The sequence below is a fragment of the Salmo salar genome, chromosome ssa06 (genome assembly GCF_905237065.1).
Source record: "Salmo salar chromosome ssa06, Ssal_v3.1, whole genome shotgun sequence".
In the NCBI taxonomy this organism is placed as follows: Eukaryota; Metazoa; Chordata; class Actinopteri; order Salmoniformes; family Salmonidae; genus Salmo; species Salmo salar.
In genome coordinates this window covers 77,259,296-77,277,704 of record NC_059447.1, presented here as the reverse complement: position 1 = coordinate 77,277,704, position 18,409 = coordinate 77,259,296, and the positions used below count along the sequence as shown (strand labels likewise).

General features: G+C 42.0%; 1 protein-coding gene across 7 annotated transcripts in view; it reads right to left on the bottom strand.

Annotated features, from left to right (window-relative positions):
• LOC106608134 (serine/threonine-protein phosphatase 2A 56 kDa regulatory subunit gamma isoform) overlaps positions 1 to 18,409 on the bottom strand; it is a 38,774-nt gene that overhangs the window by 15,894 nt on the left and 4,471 nt on the right. For 5 of the 7 annotated variants that reach the window (XR_001329392.2, XM_014205877.2, XM_014205876.2 and 2 more), the window contains exon 4: positions 2,284 to 2,483. Coding sequence is in view for 6 of the 7 variants with exons in the window: in XM_014205877.2 (XP_014061352.2) it covers positions 2,284 to 2,483 (200 nt within the window). In the remaining variant the exon portion in view is untranslated. Of the gene's footprint in view, positions 1 to 2,283; positions 2,484 to 8,301; positions 8,529 to 18,409 lie in introns of those variants that run through there. The other 2 variants (XM_014205879.2, XM_045721022.1) reach the window with 2 other exon arrangements.

Here is an 18,409-nt window from a genome sequence, read left to right as displayed (position 1 = left end):
GGTGCAATCTTACTGGCAGCAATATCCTTGCCTCTGAAGCCCTTTTTGTGCAAAGCAATGATGATGGCACGTCTTTCCTTGGAGGTAACCATATTTGACAGAGGAAGAACAATGATTCCATGCACCACCCTCCTTTTGAAGCTTCCAGTCTGTTATTCGAAGTCAATCAGCATGACAGAGTGATCTCCAGCCTTGTCCTCGTCAACACTCACACCTGTGTTAACGAGAGAATCACTGACGATGTCAGCTGGTCCTTTTGTGGCAGGGCTGAAATGCAGTGGAAATGTTTTTGGGGATTCAGTTCATATGCATGGCAAAGAGAGATTTTGCATTTAATTGCAATTCATCTGATCACTCTCCATAACATTCTGGAGTATATGCAAATTGCCAGCAGACTGAAAATTCATATTTGTGTCATTCTCAAAACTTTTGGCCACGACTGTAGAATTCTGCTTCGGCGTAAAATGTTCTGAATTTTTTCCCTGACAACAATAAACGGTGCTGTGTTATTTATGCAGTTTAATGGTATGGTAGCTAGATGGGTTTTATACTAAAATGTATTGGTAAGTCACGGTATTTAACAAACTTTAAAGTACTTTTTTAGGAGTGAGTAGTGTGCGAGCAGGCAGCAGGCGAGCCGGCTTCGCGCAGTAGCACGAGATTATGATTGACAGTTCTGGTTGCCTAGTGATGGACTTGCGTCCCGCTTTCAGAAGCGGTAATTCCTTTAAAGACAAGTAAATGTCAGTTCATCTCACCAGAGAAGGTTTCTTGTTTGCATTTTAAAAAAACTGTGTAGACTACCCTAACAGACAAACATGCCGCAGCGCTTTCAAGGGGCCACATTCCATTGTCTGAAAAGCGTAATCGAAACAGGCTACTGGTAGCCTACTGTGATTTCATATGAGGCAAAAAAAAAAAAAAGTAGGCTAGGCTTGGAGGGTATACCAGTTATAACGTTTACCAGGGCATTTTGAAATACTGACTATGGTTTTCAATAATGTTAAATTTATAAAAATATATATATAACCACCTAAGATATGCCAAATAAAATATCTCCAGCTCGGGGCTCCAACTACGCATTTGGTTTGCGAACTTGTTAGCTAAGTAGCTAGCTTGTGTAACCGATGTGAAATGGCTAGTTAGTTAGTTAGCGGTGGTGCGCGCTAATAGCGGTTCAATCAGTGACGTCACTCGCTCTGAGACTGAAGTAGGGTTTCCCCTTGCGTTGCAAGGGCCGCAGCTTTTGTGGCGCGATGGGTAATGATGCTTCGTGGGGTGTCAGTTGTTGATGTGTGCAAGGGTCCCTGGTTCGAGCCCAGGTTGGGGCGAAGAGAGGGACGAAACCTACACTGTTACACTTGCAAGATCAAGCTGTTTTTCTTTTACAGCAGAGACAATCAATCACCTCCTGGATCAAGATCCCTGCTGCTTACAATTGTTTTGTGCGAAGATATATATATATTTTTTGGTCTGGAAAGAAATAGTGCTTCTTGTGTATGAAGGTGAGGATATGAAGATCCCGATACCGCCCAACCATAGAGTAGGCTACCCCATGCTCACAAGACTGGCCCAAAGCCGTAGGTGCCAGAATAGGCTAGGATATTCTATTTGCAACAGACCGAAGTCTGAACACCGCTAGCCAAGAGGCAGGAGATGGCAGGCCAGCGCGCGCGAGAGAGAGAGGCAGGAGATGGCAGGCCAGCGCGCGAGAGAGAGAGAGAGAGAGAGAGGCAGGAGATGGCAGGCCAGCACGAGAGAGAGAGAGGCAGGAGATGGCAGGCCAGCGAGAGAGAGAGAGAGGCAGGAGATGGCAGGCCAGCGCGAGAGAGAAAGAGGCAGGCATGAGAAGGCAGGCTGGCGGTCATATGTTTTGATAATCTATAAACACAGAAAATAATGTTTTTATAACTGAACTGTGATTTTAAGTTAAAAGAAAATGTAAACGTTTTTCAGTTAAATATATATTTTTTAACATTACGGGTCCCAACTTCGTTAAAACATTTTAACTTTTAAACGTTCATACCCCTAAGGACAATACATCAATGTCACCAGAGGGCCTTCTCCACTGACTAGGCCTATGTGCACCACACAATCAACGGAAGAAGAAAAACAGCATGTAGTGTAGAAGGGTTGTATAAACCAGGAACCAGAAATAAGCAAAACAGGTCCAAAAGAGGGACTACTGACAAACATTTTTCTTTCCCTTTTATGTTTAAAAATGTTTTGGTACAGTGTGCACTAATAGATACGACCAAGGCATTCTTCACTGTGTCTACTGACCACGTGCACCACCTCTGGGTAGATGGGCTCTGTGATGACGTTCCTGTTGTGGGTGATGTACTCCACCATCTCGCTGAGCGCTGCCCGCTTCACCTCCTTCCATTTCAGGTCGCTCAGAGGATCCGACAAAAAGTCAAACAGGACGCAGCACTGACGCAGCTTCTGTACAAACAACTTTTCCTGCTCCGCCGGAGGGACATCTGGGAGGGGGGGGGGGGGGAGAGAGTGGGAGAGGTTGTCAGATTCATTATCCACTCACATGATGAAATTCATTTTCACTGTTTGACAAAATACACAGAACAAAGACAAATTCACAGCACGTGTTGTAGGCAAAATAACCAAAAACCCAGCCCCTTAACTAGAGAATGAGTGAGTGATTGAAAGTAATGAAAAAAATGAGTCTCAGACACTGACGCTCCTGATTACAGAGCCTGCTGAACGAATACAAATGTAAAACACTTTCAAATCAGGCTCAAGGAGCACAGCGTGGCAGCAATCAAATAAACATTAACATCCAAATATCTGCTCAGTCTCCTTTCTCTGGATGAAAGCTCACTCAGGTAGATATACTTTTGGACATGTAGTGTGAGGACACCTGTTTGTCAAACATCTCATTACAAAATCAAGGGCATTAATGTGGAGTTATTGCAGCAAAGCCTCCACTCTTCTGGGAAAGCATTCCACTAGCAGCATTCAGCCACAACAGCATTAGTGAGGTCGGGCACTGACGTTGGGCCAAAAGGCCTGGCTCGCAGTTGGCGTTCCAATTCATCCCAAAGGTGTTCGATGGGGTTAAGGTCAGGGCTATGTGCAGGCCAGTCAAGTTCTTCCACAGCTCAACAAACCCATTTCTGTATGGACCTCGCTTTGTGCACGGGGGCATGGTCATGATGAAACCGTAAATGGGCCTTTCCCAAACTGTTGCCACTAAGTTGACAGCACAGAATTGTCTAGATTGTCATTTTATGCTGTAGTGTTAACCTCTCTAGGGTAGGGGGCAGTATTTGCACGGCCGGATAAAAAAACGTACCCGATTTAATCTGGTTATTACTACTGCCCAGAAACTAGAATCTGCATATAATTATTGGCTTTGGATAGAAAACACCCTAAAGTTTCTAAAACTGTTTGAATGGTGTCTGTGAGTATAACAGAACTCATATGGCAGGCAAAAACCTGAGAAGATTCTGTACAGGAAGTACCCTCTCTGACCATTCCTTGGGCTTCTTGGCTCTGTTTATTGAAAACTTAGGATCTTTGCTGTAACGTGACACTTCCTACGGCTCCCATAGGCTCTCAGAACCCGGGAAAAAGCTTAATGATATAATTCCAGCCCCTGGCTGAAAAACATTAGCGCCTTTGGTAAGTGGTCTATCAGAGGACCATCAGACTGAGGAGCGTGCACGAAGCGAAACCATGTTTTTATTTTCTCTCTCTTTGTACTAAAACACGATTTCCCGGTCGGAATATCGCTTTTTTACGAGAAAAATGGCATAAAAATTTATTTTAAACAGCGGTTGACATGCTTCGAAGTACGGTAATGGAATATTTAGAATTTTTTTGTCACGAAATGCGTCGGGCGCGTCACCCTTCTTTACCCTTTCGGATAGTGTCTTGAGCGCACGAACAAAACGCCGCTATTTGGATATAACTATGGATTATTTTGAACCAAACCAACATTTGTTATTGAAGTAGAAGTCCTGGGAGTGCATTCTGACGAAGAACAGCAAAGGTAATCCAATTTTTCTTATAGTAAATCTGAATTTGGTGAGGGCCAACCTTGGTGGGTGTCAAAACAGCTAGCCCGTGATGGCGAGCTATCTACTCAGAATATTGCAAAATGTGCTTTTGCCGAAAAGCTATTTTAAAATCGGACATAGCGATTGCATAGAGGAGTTCTGTATCTATAATTCTTAAAATAATTGTTATGTTTTTTGCGAACGTTTATCGTGAGTAATTTAGTAAATTCACCGGAAGTTTGCGGTGGGTATGCTAGTTCTGAACATCACATGCTAATGTAAAAAGCTGGTTTTTGATATAAATATGAACTCGATTGAATAAAACATGTATTGTATAACATAATGTCCTAGGAGTGTCATCTGATGAAGTTCAAAGGTTAGTGCTACATTTAGCTGTGGTTTTGGTTTTTGTGACATATATGCTTGCTTTGAAAATGGCTGTGTGATTATTTTTGGCAGGGTACTCTCCTGACATAATCTAATGTTTTGCTTTCGCTGTAAAGCCTTTTTGAAATCGGACAATGTGGTTAGATTAATGAGAGTCTTGTCTTTAAAATGGTGTAAAAAAGTAATATGTTTGAGAAATTGAAGTTATAGCATTTATGAGGTATTTGTATTTCACGCAAGCATCCCACCTTGCCCAGGGAGGTTAAGGGCTTGCAAGTAAGCATTTCACTCTAAGGTCGACACCTGTTGTATTCAGCGCATGTGAGAAAATTTGATTTGTATATATTTTTTTTTATCACTTGTTTTCTTTGGTGCAAATAAATTATACGTTAAACCTACAAAACCAATGAGCCTGATACTGAGGACTGAACCTCCACCAGCATCATCCCACCAAACACACAACCTTATGAGTGAAACAACAAAACTGCCTGGCTCTCGGACTTTTAGTTGCCACAGCATGATCAAGAGTGTGTCACAAATGGAACCCTATTCCCTATGTCGTGTGCTACTTTTGACCATAGGTCATTTGGGACCAAGCTCGAGAGAATCCCACAGAAAAGGTTGAGGAAACAGGGACGAGGAAACGGATGAGGGCTGTTGATCATATAGCACAGCAAATCTTCAGCATTTCATTCAATTGAATAATTTTGATATGAAATAGGCTGTTTTCACCAAACCTGCTGATTGTCCAAACTGGACAATTCTATATAGGCCTAAACCTGTGCGTTTTTAAAAAAGTAAAAAGAAACTACCTGACTTGGCAGCCCAATGCTAACACGACCCCTGTCCTTTTCATTATCCCGTTGCATAACACTGCTCCTGCTGTGGAACATGCCTGTGTCAGGCGTGTTGAGACACATTGTTGCTCTAACATGCGTCTCATTATCCACTCCACCATGCCTACCCTACCCCAGGCCTAGTGCCATTACACAACAGACCTAGGGTTTCTCATCATGCCTAAAATATTAAAGGGACGTGTGCCACACACACCTGACACAGTGCGTGTGCATGGGCTCATGACCTTAATGCCTCCACAGACATTTACAGGTTAAGAGAAAGCATCTGAACATTCGCTTTGGGTGTAAAACAGGGCACAGATCTAGGATCAGCTTCATCATAACTCCCATAGAACACAAGCACATCTGAAGGGTTGATACAGACCCGGATTCAGCCAAGGCACAACGGTTAGGGTAATTGTGTGTCAAGACGGGCCTACTTAATGCTTTAGGACAAGCTGAAAGTGTGGACTGTTTTGCCTAAACCAACTGCTTTGAATGTTGGCACCATTTATATGCAAAATAATAGCATTAATGCATTTCTCATAACTAGGATTAGTAACACCAGTGTTTCCCATAGGAGTGGTGGTAAAGGGAGGGGGTGCTACTAGCGCAATGTCATGCTAGCTGTTGCCATAGACTTCGTCACTGAGCCAATGACTACCCATTTAAAAGTTTCTCGCCAGAAATAGACAAAGTACTCCAAACATTAAGAACATCTTCCCAATATTGGAGTTGCACCCCCCCATTTTGCCCTCAAAACAGCCTCAATTCGTCGGGGCATGAACTCTACAAGGTGTCGAAAGCGTTCTACAGGGATGCTGGCCCATATTGACTCCAATACTTCCCACAGTTGTGTCAAGTTGGCTGGATGTCCTTTGGGTGGTGGACCATTCTTGATACACAAAGGAAACTGTTGAGCGTGAAAAACCCAGCAGCATTACAGTTCTAGACAAAAACTGGTGCACCTGGCACCTACTAACATAGCCCATTCAAAGGCACTGACCGAAGAAGGGACATTATCTTCCAGCTGATGGCACAACTCGAGTTGCACAGCATTTTTTCTGTCTCATGCACAAATTCATGTTGTTACTCCTATGAACAAAGAAAGTGAAATATTCCTCAATATTGAAAAAGACCTAAGCCAATAATAATAATAATAATAATAATAGCATAAGCCTATCGATACACATTCCTACTCATTCATTGCAGCTGCAGTGCTGGTTGAAGTAGGGAGAACGAGCATTTTATGGATTATATAAAGTGTGAAAGTAATCACTCAAAAACAGCAGCTCTTTATTGTATTCATTGACGGTCTCTAGTTATGGTTATAAAAGTTCTGAAATGTCATAGTATTCAGTGCGCTCAAGGAATCTTTATTTTACACATGCTACGTAGGTTACTGCATGGTAATCTGAGAAATCCGATTGGCCAGCGCTAGGCCTATAGGTGCACTTGCTTGCTCTCCAGGCCCGCCGGGAAGGCAGAGTTTCTTCCTTTAGAAACATTAAATGATTTAAAAAACGGGAACACTTTGCCTACCCGGCACGCAGGGCATATGAATCCAGTGCACCTCCCCCCCGTTTAAAAAAAATAGGAAAGCAAGGTTTTATTGTTTGGCTATTGACTGGTTGGTGACCACTTACCTACACTGATTGAAGTGGATTTAACAAGTGCCATCAATAAGGGATCATAGCTTTCCCCTGGTCAGTCTGTCATGGAAAGAGCAGATGTCCTTAATGTTCTGAACACAGTATATTTTGAAGCGGTGCCAACAAATTTACCAGCTGAGGGCCAACGCTGCTAAATGAATAGAGTGTAAACACTGAACACAAGTCTACACCTCTAAGCCAAAATGGTAGTGTCACTCCAACAGTGGTTCAGCAGACTACTCACAACAACAGTGCCAGAAGCCATTAGCTTTTATGGAGATTTGAACGACAGCTGATGCATAATACATTGCCAGAAAAAATGTCATGACAACAATATGCAGCAGCAGGTCACAGGTGTCTTGGCAAAATCTATGTGCATAATAATACGAGATTGTGGCGATGGGGACAATACAGTACGGTTTCCATAAAAATGCACTCGTATTGCAATCACTATTAGTAAAAAACAGAACACTAAACGATGTATATTCAATGACAGGTGTCTGCTACTGTTGTACTAATTTGGTCCTTAAAGCTACTGTATAACACTGAGGATGTATGAAACATTTTCTTCAGTAGTGGTTGCACATTTGGCGAGGGGGGGGCACATTTGGCGGTTTTAAAGCTACACATTTTGCCATGGGGCAGAGAGAACATTTGTCCTTTTTAAAGCCATTTTCCTGCACTTCCACACATTTTGCCATGGCTTATGCCGTGTTCTTATGCTATCTGAGTGACTCAAACATAACTGACTGTTTATAAAAACAAATGTAAAACTAATGGTTAGTTCTCAAGATGATCCCATTTAAAAAAAAAAATAGCTCCATTATCTGTTCTACATACTTATATATCTGGCTATAGTTTACACTGAAAACATTTTAACATCCCAAAAAATATATTTTTAAATGTAATCATATTTTCGGGAGCGGCAACAACTAAATGAATATAGGGAAAACACAGCCATCGCCACTGCGAGGGACAGAGCATAGCAAAAGGGCTCTGCCTTTTTAGGGTGACACCAAACACACAAACGGCTGTGACCTCACATCCTTTGACATCAGCAGTCTTGGTGGGGGATGGTAGAGGCAGAAGGCAGTAAAACTAGCCCCCTACCCCTCCCTTTCTCCCACACTGAGCTATGCAATGCCCTAGCAAAAACCTTCCTTGATTGCCTACGACAAACAATTTTCACTTGCTCCAAAAACTCCCCAGGTGCCCAGACAGTGGATAACAGACACCCTTTCCTGCCGCCTCCTAGAGCAGGCTTTAGAAACAGTTTGAGACTATCTGCAAAGCACATTAAAACAGCTACAGATGGTAAATGGCAACATTTTTGCCCACCTCCGCCTTGCGCACACACACAGAACCAGATATAAGACAGAAAAAAAACAGCCAGCTAGCATTGCTCACCTCTGAAATGCATGAGGGCCACGGGCTGAAAAGGCCCATTTGAGCTCGGTGCATCCAGAACCATCACGCTGGCAGCACTAGTGCCTGTCAACATCTAAGGGCTGGGGTAGAGGAGAGGGTAGCACAGGCTAAGGCGAGGAGCCAGCCTCCATTTTAACACCAAACACTCCAAGCAGAAAATGAAACTCCGCTGTAGTTGGAGGGAACAGGCTAGTTAGTGATGTCATCCCTCTAAGAAGGAGTCTGATTGGCCAACCTGGGTCACATGGGGCAGGCTGTCAGAATACATAAGCATGAGACAGGTCGAGGGGATTTGCTGGTGGGCTGGGGAAGAGGCGGGACCTTTGCTGTGATTGGAGCAGACACAGGAGGTCTGGCTAACAACCTCAGGGGGAAAGATGACTGAAGCTCTGCAAACCTTACCCCTCATCTCTTTTCCTTCTCTGTCTCACACAAACATCTACCCTGCCCCCACACCTATTACAATAAATGCCATTCCCATCAGAAAGAGCAATGTAAATAAATAAATCAGGACTCTAAGACAAAGTAACCCGTTATAAACTAAAAAGTAAGCCAACAAGCAGTGTAGGGTCGGCCTAAAAGGCTACATATTATCACATCTCTAGGAAAAGCACAGATAGTCCATTGATCCTTTATACAACGTACAGTAGGTCAGTTCTATACACACGTATTGTTAGGCTGCATCTTATCTCTGGCTCACAAGTGGATTTTCCCTCAAACAACAATAATGAGGATACATGACGACACAGTGATTGATGAAAGACGTGAAAAATAGCAAAACACTTGAAGGGAGGCATTGACTATCATTCAGTAAAAGCGGAGGACCCATGTGTGTACGTGCACATACAGATGGCCCAGGTGTAAGAAACAGGAAGCCACAGTTATAACACAGGAAGCTAGTGAGCAAATGTTCTGCCTCAGCTGCTCTCAGAGTGAGCGGTTACATCACTAACACCAGCACAACAGGCAGACACACGGCGAGCACACAACTATGGCTCACATTCTTCTCTTGCTCTTAGTCGTGTGTCAGCCCTTTCTGCTTGATAAGACAATGACAGGAGTGTAGACTAACCATGTTCATTGTAAAGAGCAGGGACACACATGGGATTGCCTACCTGTTACCAGCCAACAGTAATTAGCACCTCTGAACAGTGTCAGTAGTTAACCATGAAGTTGGCAGTCACAAGGCCTTGTTAAAATACTCCAAAGCACGAGGTGGCAGTAGCATTGTTTGGCAATGCATGTCCGTTTGCGTTGCTTAGTTTAAGGTCTAGATTCCAATATTAGTTAGCTAGCTAGATGTGCCAATGTTGCCATTTTGTAGAAAGCCCTTGTTGATACAGATGGCCACAGCTAGATAAATATCTATCAAATGACGAACAATGTAATTCACTCTCCATAATCCCATACTCCCACTGCCTGCCCATAGCAACATTTTAGCTAGCGTTAGCACATTTGCTAGCTATTGAGCTAAGGACACTGCAATAACAGACATTGTGATAGTATTTCCATTATAATTCAAACTACAGTGGTTAGCTAGCTAGGAGGAAGTATTTCAAATCACATTTTATTAGTCACATGCGCCAATTACAACAGGTGTAAACCTTACAATGAAATGCTTACTTAAGAGCCCCTAACCAACAGTGTTGTTAAAAAAAATATGGATAAGAATAAGAAATAAAAGTACCAAGTAATTAAAGAGCAGAAGGAAAATAATAGCAGGACTATGATTCACCAAACGATATTTTGTAAGTACTTTAAGAAAGTTCTCATTTCAGTCTCCTCCATCTCCACTAACCGAAGCTAATTGTATGGATTTTTTCCCTATTAACAATGTCAAATTAACATCTGTACAGAAAGACACATGAAAGCCAAATTGCAGAGGAGGAACTTCTTGATGCAATTAAAGCCTTTAAGGCTGGGAAAACTCCAGGGCTGGATGGCATACCAGTGAAAGTATACCAAACTTTTTGATATACTCAAGAGGACCCTTATTAGCATGTTTTAACCACTCCTACATAAAAATAGATTATCGGACACGCAACACTGTCTGATATCATTATTACTGAAACAGGATCCAAGTGGTATGTAAACTCAGCAAAAAAAGAAATACCCCTTTTCAGGACCCTGTCTTTCAAAGATATTTGGATTTTTACGAGTTAACTTCACAGATCATTGTAAAGGGTTTGAACACTGTTTCCCATGCTTGTTCAATGAACCATAAACAATTAATGAACATGCACCTGTGGAACGGTCGTTAAGACACTTACAGCTTACAGACGGTATGCAATTAAGGGCACAGTTATGAAAACTTAGGACACTAAAGAGGCCTATCTACTGACTCTGAAAAACACCAAAAGAAAGATGCCCAGTGCCCCTGCTCATCTGCGTGAATGTGCCTTAGGCATGCTGCAAGGAGGCATGAGGACTGCAGATGTGGCCAGGGCAATAAATTGCAATGTCCGTACTGTGAGACGCCTAAGACAGCGCTACACGGAGACAGGACGGACAGCTGATCGTCCTCGCAGTGGCAGACCACGTGTAACACCTGCACAGGATCGGTACATCCAAACATCACACCTGCGGGACAGGTGCAGGATGGCAACAACTGCCCGAGTTACTCCAGGAATGCACAATCCCTCCATCAGTGCTCAGACTGTCCACAATAGGCTGAGAGAGGCTGGACTGAGGGCTTGTAGGCCTGTTGTAAGGCAGGTCCGCAACAGACATGGGCAACAACGTCGCCTATGGGCACAAAGCCATTGTCACTGGACCAGACAGGACTGGCAAAAAGTGCTCTTCACTGACAAGTCGCGTTTTTCTCTCACCAAGGGTGATGGTCAGATTCACGTTTATCGTCGAAGGAATGAGCGTTACACCGAGGCCTGTACTCTGGAGCGGGATCAATTTGGAGGTGGAGGGTCCTTCATGGTCTAGGGCGTGTGTCACGCCTTCATCGGACCAAGCTTGTTATTGCAGGCAATCTCAACACTGTGTGTTACAGGGAAGACATCCTCCTCCCTCATGTGGTACCCTTCCTGCAGACTCATCCTGACATGACCCTCCAGCATGACAATGCCACCAGCCATACTGCTCGTTCTGTACGTGATTTCCTACAAGACAGGAATGTCAGTGTTCTGCCATGGCCAGCGAAGAGCCCGGATCTCAACCCCATTGAGCACGCCTGGGACCTGTAGGATCGGAGGGTGAGGGCTAGGGCCATTCCCCCCAGAAATGTCCGGGAACTTGCAGGTGCCTTGGTGGAAGAGTGGGGTAACATCTCACAGCAAGAACTGGATAATCTGGTGCAGTCCATGAGGAGGAGATGCACTGCAGTACTTAATGCAGCTGGTGGCCACACCAGATATATACGTAATGCAGTTGGTGGTAACACCAGATATTGACTGTTACTTATGATTTTGACCCCCTCTTTGTTATTCCATTTCTGTTAGTCACGTCTGTGGAACTTGTTCCGTTTATGTCTGTTGTTGAATCTTATGTTCATACAAATATTTACACATGTTGAGTTTGCTGAAAATAAATGCAGTTGACAGTGTGAGGTCATTTCTTTTTTTTCTTAGTTATAAAAGATCCAGTCCATTTAAAAAAATTGGAGGCCTCTTACACTTCAGTGCTGCGATACAAAAATTCTAGCTAAATGCTTGGCGCATTGAATTAAAACAGGTTTTGTCAGATATTATTCATCCTAATCAGACAGGTCTTTTACATTGACGATACATTCGAGGTAATACAAGACAAGTACTGGAAACAATAGAATACCATGACATATCGGGGGAAAAAAGGCCTGGTTTTCATAGTTGATTTTGAAAAGGCTTTTGATAGTACGACTGGAGTTTATATAAAAATGCCTAGAATGTCAATTTTGGATAATCTCTTATAAAATGGCTTTAAGTATAGTAACCCTATGTATAAAATAGTAAATAATGGCTACATCTCAGTAACTTTTAAACTGTCAAGAGGAGAAAAACTAGGTTGTCCACTATTGGCAAATCTATTTATTATTGCCATCGAAATGTTAGCTGTTAAAATTAGATCCAACAATAATATTAACCTGTTGGGGTGTAGGGGGCAGTATTTTCACAGCCAGATGAAAGAACGTACCCAAATTAAACTGGTTACTACTCTTGCCCAGAAACTAGAATATGCATATTATTAGTAGATTTGGTTAGAAAACACTTAAGTTTCTAAAACTGTTTGAATGGTGTCTGAGTATAACAGAACTCATATGGCAGGCCAAAACCTGAGAAAAATCCAACCGGGAAGTGGAAAGTCTGAGAATTGTAGTTCTTTTGATTCTCTATCGAAAATACAGTTTCTGTGGGGTCACGTTGCACTTCCTAAGGCTTCCATTGGCTGTCAACAGCCTTCAGAAAGTGGTTTGAGCATTCTCCTGTCACTGGGCAGAGTATAGGAGCTCAGTTACTGAGTGGACTGCCTGGCAACAAAGGGATTGAATATGCTCGATCCCGCGAGCGCGCCGTTCCTTCTTTTTCTTCTTGAATGAATATGCTATTGTCCGGTTGGAATATTATCGCAATTTTACGTTAAAAATACCATAAAGATTGATTTTAAACAGCGTTTGACATGCTTCTAAGTACAGTAATGGAACATTTTGACTATGTCTCTGGTACCGCGCTCGCACGTTATGCCTTTGGACAGTGCTCTGAACGCACAAACAAAAAACAGAGGTATTTGGACATAAATATGGATTATTTCGAACAAAAACAACATTTCTTGTGGAAGTAGCAGTCCTGGGAGTGCATTCTGACGAAGATCAGCAAAGGTAAGACAATATTTCTAATACTAATTCTGAGTTTAGGTGGCCCCGAACTTGGCGGGTGTCTGTATAGCTTGCTGTGATGGCTGAGCTATGTACTCAGAATATTGAAAAATGTGCTTTCTCCGTAAAGCTATTTTAAAATCTGACACAGCGGTTGCATCCAGGAGTAGTATATCTATAATTCTTTAAATAATTGTTATATATTTTGTCAACGTTTATGATGAGTATTTTTGTAAATCGATGTGCACATTCACCGGTCGTTTTGGTGGGAATACATTTTCTAAACATCACGAGCCAATGTAAAATGCTGTTTTTGGATATAAATATGAACTTTATCGAACAAAACATACATGCATTGTGTAACAATGTCCTAGGAGTGTCATCTGATGAAGATCGTCAAAGGTTAGTGCTTCATTTAGCTGTGTTTTGGGTTTTATTGACATGTCCTTGCTTGGAAAATGGCTGTGTGATTATTTTTGTCTATGTACTCTCCTAACATAATCTCATGTTTTGCTTTCGCTGTAAAGCCTTTTTGAAAATCGGACAATGGGGTTACATCAAGAAGTGTATCTTTAAAATGGTGTAAAATAGTTGTTGTTTGAGAAAGTTGAATTATGACGTTTTTGAATTTGCCGCCCTGATATTTCACTGGCTGTGTCCCGCAGGTGGGACGCTAGCGTCCCACGTAGCCCATAGAAGTTAAGAGATTAGAAATCCGTGGCTTAAAATCAAAGGTTTCATTGTACACTGATGATTCACGTTTTCAATTAAAACCACAATTACAATCCCTCCACAGCCTCAGAGGATCAAGATACTTTTACTAACCTCTCTGGATTAAAACCAAATTGTGGTAAGTGTACTACATTATGTATTGGATCACAACTTTTTTAAATTCTACTTTTACATCACTGTGTAGTTTACCAATAAAATGGTCTGACGGGTATGTGGACATACTCAGTATACTATCATGAAAGAAAATGATCTCACTCCAATAAATGTTTATAGAAAGTTAGCAAAAATAGATAGTGGCAAGATCTTTAGTCATATCACAGTTTACCTATTTGCTTATGGTTTTGCCTACACCTAGCGTTTAGCTTTTTAAATTATACGAACAAAAAAATATTCAATTTATTTGGAATGACAAGCCAGACAAAATTAAAAGGGCCTATTAATATAACGAATATGAATTTGGAGGGCAGAAATGATTAAATACTAAAGCATTAGACCTCTCACAAAATGCATCAGTCATACAGAAGTCACACTCAAATCCCAAATGGTTCTCTAGTAAATTAGTAAGAATGTCTCACCCCATGTTCAAGAATGGCCTTTTTCCCCCTTAATTCAGATTACAATTACACTTTCGGTTAATCTCTCCCCATGTTCAAGAATGGCCTTTTCCCCCTTAATTCAGATTACAATTACACTTTCGGTTATTTGAAAACGATATCTCTCCCCATGTTCAAGAATGGCCTTTTTCCCCCCTTAATTCAGATTACAATTACACTTTCGGTTTTTTGAAAACGATATCTCCAAAATATCGTAATTCTTTTTAAACAAGCCTTAGAAAGTTGGATGCAATTTCAGTTGAATCCACCTGAGACAGAACAAATAATACAACATATATTGTAGTTAAACTCAAATATAATTTTTTTTCGATAAAATGATTTAAAAAGTTGTAATTTTTGTAAATTATATCATAAATAGCACTGGTGGAGTTGTCGCATGCAGCTAACACAGACCTAAGGTAATGTCTGCTCTATCCAAAATTACAACCAACTAATTGCAGCATTACCTAAATATAGAAGAGGCAAGCAGAAGGGGGAAAAGTAAATTAACTTGTCTGTCGGCCCTGCATTAAAGACCAAAAACGGTTAAAGAAAATTAAAGGCCCAAAAATTGTCAATTGGGCCATATAAATTGCAAAATAGTTGGGAAGAGATTTTCGATGTACCGATTCCATGGCACATGGTTTATGAATTGACACGCAAAACGACACCGGATTCAAAACTTCTAATTTTTCAATTTAAAAGTATACAAAATTCTTGTAAAATACAAAATTCTTGTATTTTACAAGAACATACACACACATACACATACATACACACACAGCTCAAAAAAATAAAGGGAACACTTAAACAACACAATGTAACTCCAAGTCAATCACACTTCTGTGAAATCAAACTGTCCACTTAGGAAGCAACACTGATTGATACATTTCACATGCTGTTGTGCAAATGGAATAGAGAACAGGTGGAAATTATAGGCAATTAGCAAGACACCCCCAATAAAGGAGTGGTTCTGCAGGTGGTGACCACAGACCACTTCTCAGATCCTATGCTTCCTGGCTGATGTTTTGGTCACTTTTGAATGCTGGCGGTGCTTTCACTCTAGTGGTAGCATGAGACGGAGTCTACAACCCACACAAGTGGCTCAGGTAGTGCAGCTCATCCAGGACGGCACATCAATGCGAGCTGTGGCAAGAAGGTTTGCTGTGTCTGTCAGCGTAGTGTCCAGAGCATGGAGGCGCTACCAGGAGACAGGCCAGTACATCAGGAGACGTGGAGGAGGCCGTAGGAGGGCAACAACCCAGCAGCAAGACCGCTACCTCCGCCTTTGTGCAAGGAGGAGCAGGAGGAACACTGCCAGAGCCCTGCAAAATGACCTCCAGCAGGCCACAAATGTGCATGTGTCTGCTCAAACGGTCAGAAACAGACTCCATGAGGGTGGTATGAGGGCCTGACGTCCACAGGTGGGGGTTGTGCTTACAGCCCAACACCGTGCAGGACGTTTGGCATTTGCCAGAGAACACCAAGATTGGCAAATTCGCCACTGGCGCCCTTCACAGATGAAAGCAGGTTCACACTGAGCACATGTGACAGACGTGACAAAGTCTGGAGACGCCGTGGAGAACGTTCTGCTGCCTGCAACATCCTCCAGCATGACCGGTTTGGCGGTGGGTCATCATGTGGGCATTTTTTCATCCCGACGCTCTACGCACGTAAGCCACACACACTACGGAGCCTCATTTTGACTTGTTTTAAGGACATTACATCAAAGTTTGATCAGCCTGTAGTGTGGTTTTCCACTTTAATTTTGAGTGTGACTCCAAATCCAGACCTCCATGGGTTGATAAATTGGATTTCCATTGATTATTCTTGTGTGATTTTGTTGTCAGCACATTCAACTATGTAAAGAAAAAAGTATTTAATAAGATTATTTCATTCATTCAGATCTAGGATGCTATTTTAGTGTTCCCTTTATTTTTTTGAGCAGTATTATATATATATATATATATATATGATAAAAATCTTCCCAGCTCTGCAGATTTTGCTGCGAAGAGGCAGAGTCATTAGATCATTATTTCAGCAAAAATGTTTCTTTAATTTACAATCTGTAGAAGCTATGAGAATATAAAGGTTCAGTACTTTTGTGAAGCATCACCGCACAGTTGAAAAATATCTGGCAAATAGAAATCCAAAATGGATGGTGTTAAGAGATAGATGGGAGGGGTTGAATGGAGTTGAAGGGTGGGACCAATAACAAGATCACTAATGTAAAACATACAGGGTCTGTAAAATGTACATAGGTTCAGAAACGTTGTGAAATAGCACAGTTACAAATAGAAATCAAACTGGATGGACATCAGAAATAGAGGAAGGCTAGGACTAAAAAACAAAATTAACTATTGTAAAATAGATAGTGTCTGTAAAATGTGTCTGTATAAACTGAAAGTAGAAGCCTAAGTGTTATTGTTTATTAGTTTACTCCAATTGGGGGAGGGGTATAATAAAAGGTATATATTTTTTTTTTTTTAAATGAATAGATATATTTACCAAAAAATACAGGGGATTGGAAATGATGCAGACAATTACATTGATGGTAGCAACAATCTGCAATATTAAAGCTGATCCACCCCCTAAAATAAATTTAAAAAATACAATAGAAAAAAAACAATAGCAAGACTATACACAGGGGGGTACCGGTACAGAGTCAATGTGCGGGGGCACAGGTTAGTTGAGGTACTATGTACATGTAGGTAGAGTTATTAAAGTGACTATGCATAGATAAGAGTAGCAGCGGTGTAAAAGAGGGGGGGGGGACAAAGCAAATAGTCTGGGTAGCCATTTGATTAGCTGTTCAGGAGTCTTAGGGCTTGGGGGTAGAAGCTGTTTAGAAGCCTCTTGGACCTAGACTTGGCGCTCCAGTACCGCTTGCCGTGCGGTAGTAGAGAGAACAGTCTATGACTAGGGTGGTTGGGGTCCTTGACCATTTTTAGGGCCTTCCTCTGACACCGCCTGGTGTAGAGGTCCTGGATGGCAGGCAGCTTAGCCCCAGTGATGTACTGGGCCGTACACACTACCCTCTGTAGTGACTTGAGGTCGGAGGCCGAGCAGTTGCCATACCAGGCAGTAATGCAACCAGTCAGGATGCTCTCGATGGTGCAGCTGTAGAACCTTTTGAGGACCTGAGAACCCATGCCAAATCTTTTCAGTCTCCAGAGGGTGAATAGGTTTTGTCGTGCCCTCGTCTTCAGCGCTCGGGGAACAGTGGGTTAACTGCCTTGCTCAGGGGCAGAACGACAAATTTTAACCTTGTCAGCTCAGGTATTCGATCCAGCAACATTTCGGTTACTGGCCCAACGCTCTAACCACTAGGCTACCTGCCACCCATTGGTTCAAAGTCAAGTTGTTGGCCGAGTCTACAAGTAGAAACGGCAGGTTCGTCGCTACCGGCTCGGCACGCACACATATAGTTAATTTGTCAGATGCTCATATCACACCACACTGCCATAAGACTTATACCAATGTAGGGTGAAAAGGGGCCACAAAATGTTGAACTGCTATAAAGAAATGGTATAGTGAAGTATTTTGAAAATACAAATTACAGCTTTCAAAAGTATCTGTTACAAAATACACTGGAGTGTAGTTCAATACATCATACAAAATACTCAGAAGTCATTAAAATACATGCAACAGAAACACCGCCCATTTATGTGTGTTCTTGTTCTTCTATCCTCGTGGGGACCTGAAATACCCAAAAGTCCCCACAAGGATATTAAAACAAGAAATTCTCCCTTGTTGGGACATTTCCCATGTCCACACAAGGACAAAGGCTATTTTAAGCTTAGGGGTTAGGTTAGGGTTTGGCGTTAGAAGTTAACGTTAGGTAAAATGGGATTTTGAACGGAAATACATGTTAGGTCCCCACAAGGATAAAGACATTTTTTAAAGTGTGTGAGATAAAGAGCTGTTTCTGGCCTGCTTAGTCATGGGGCATTCTCCTGTC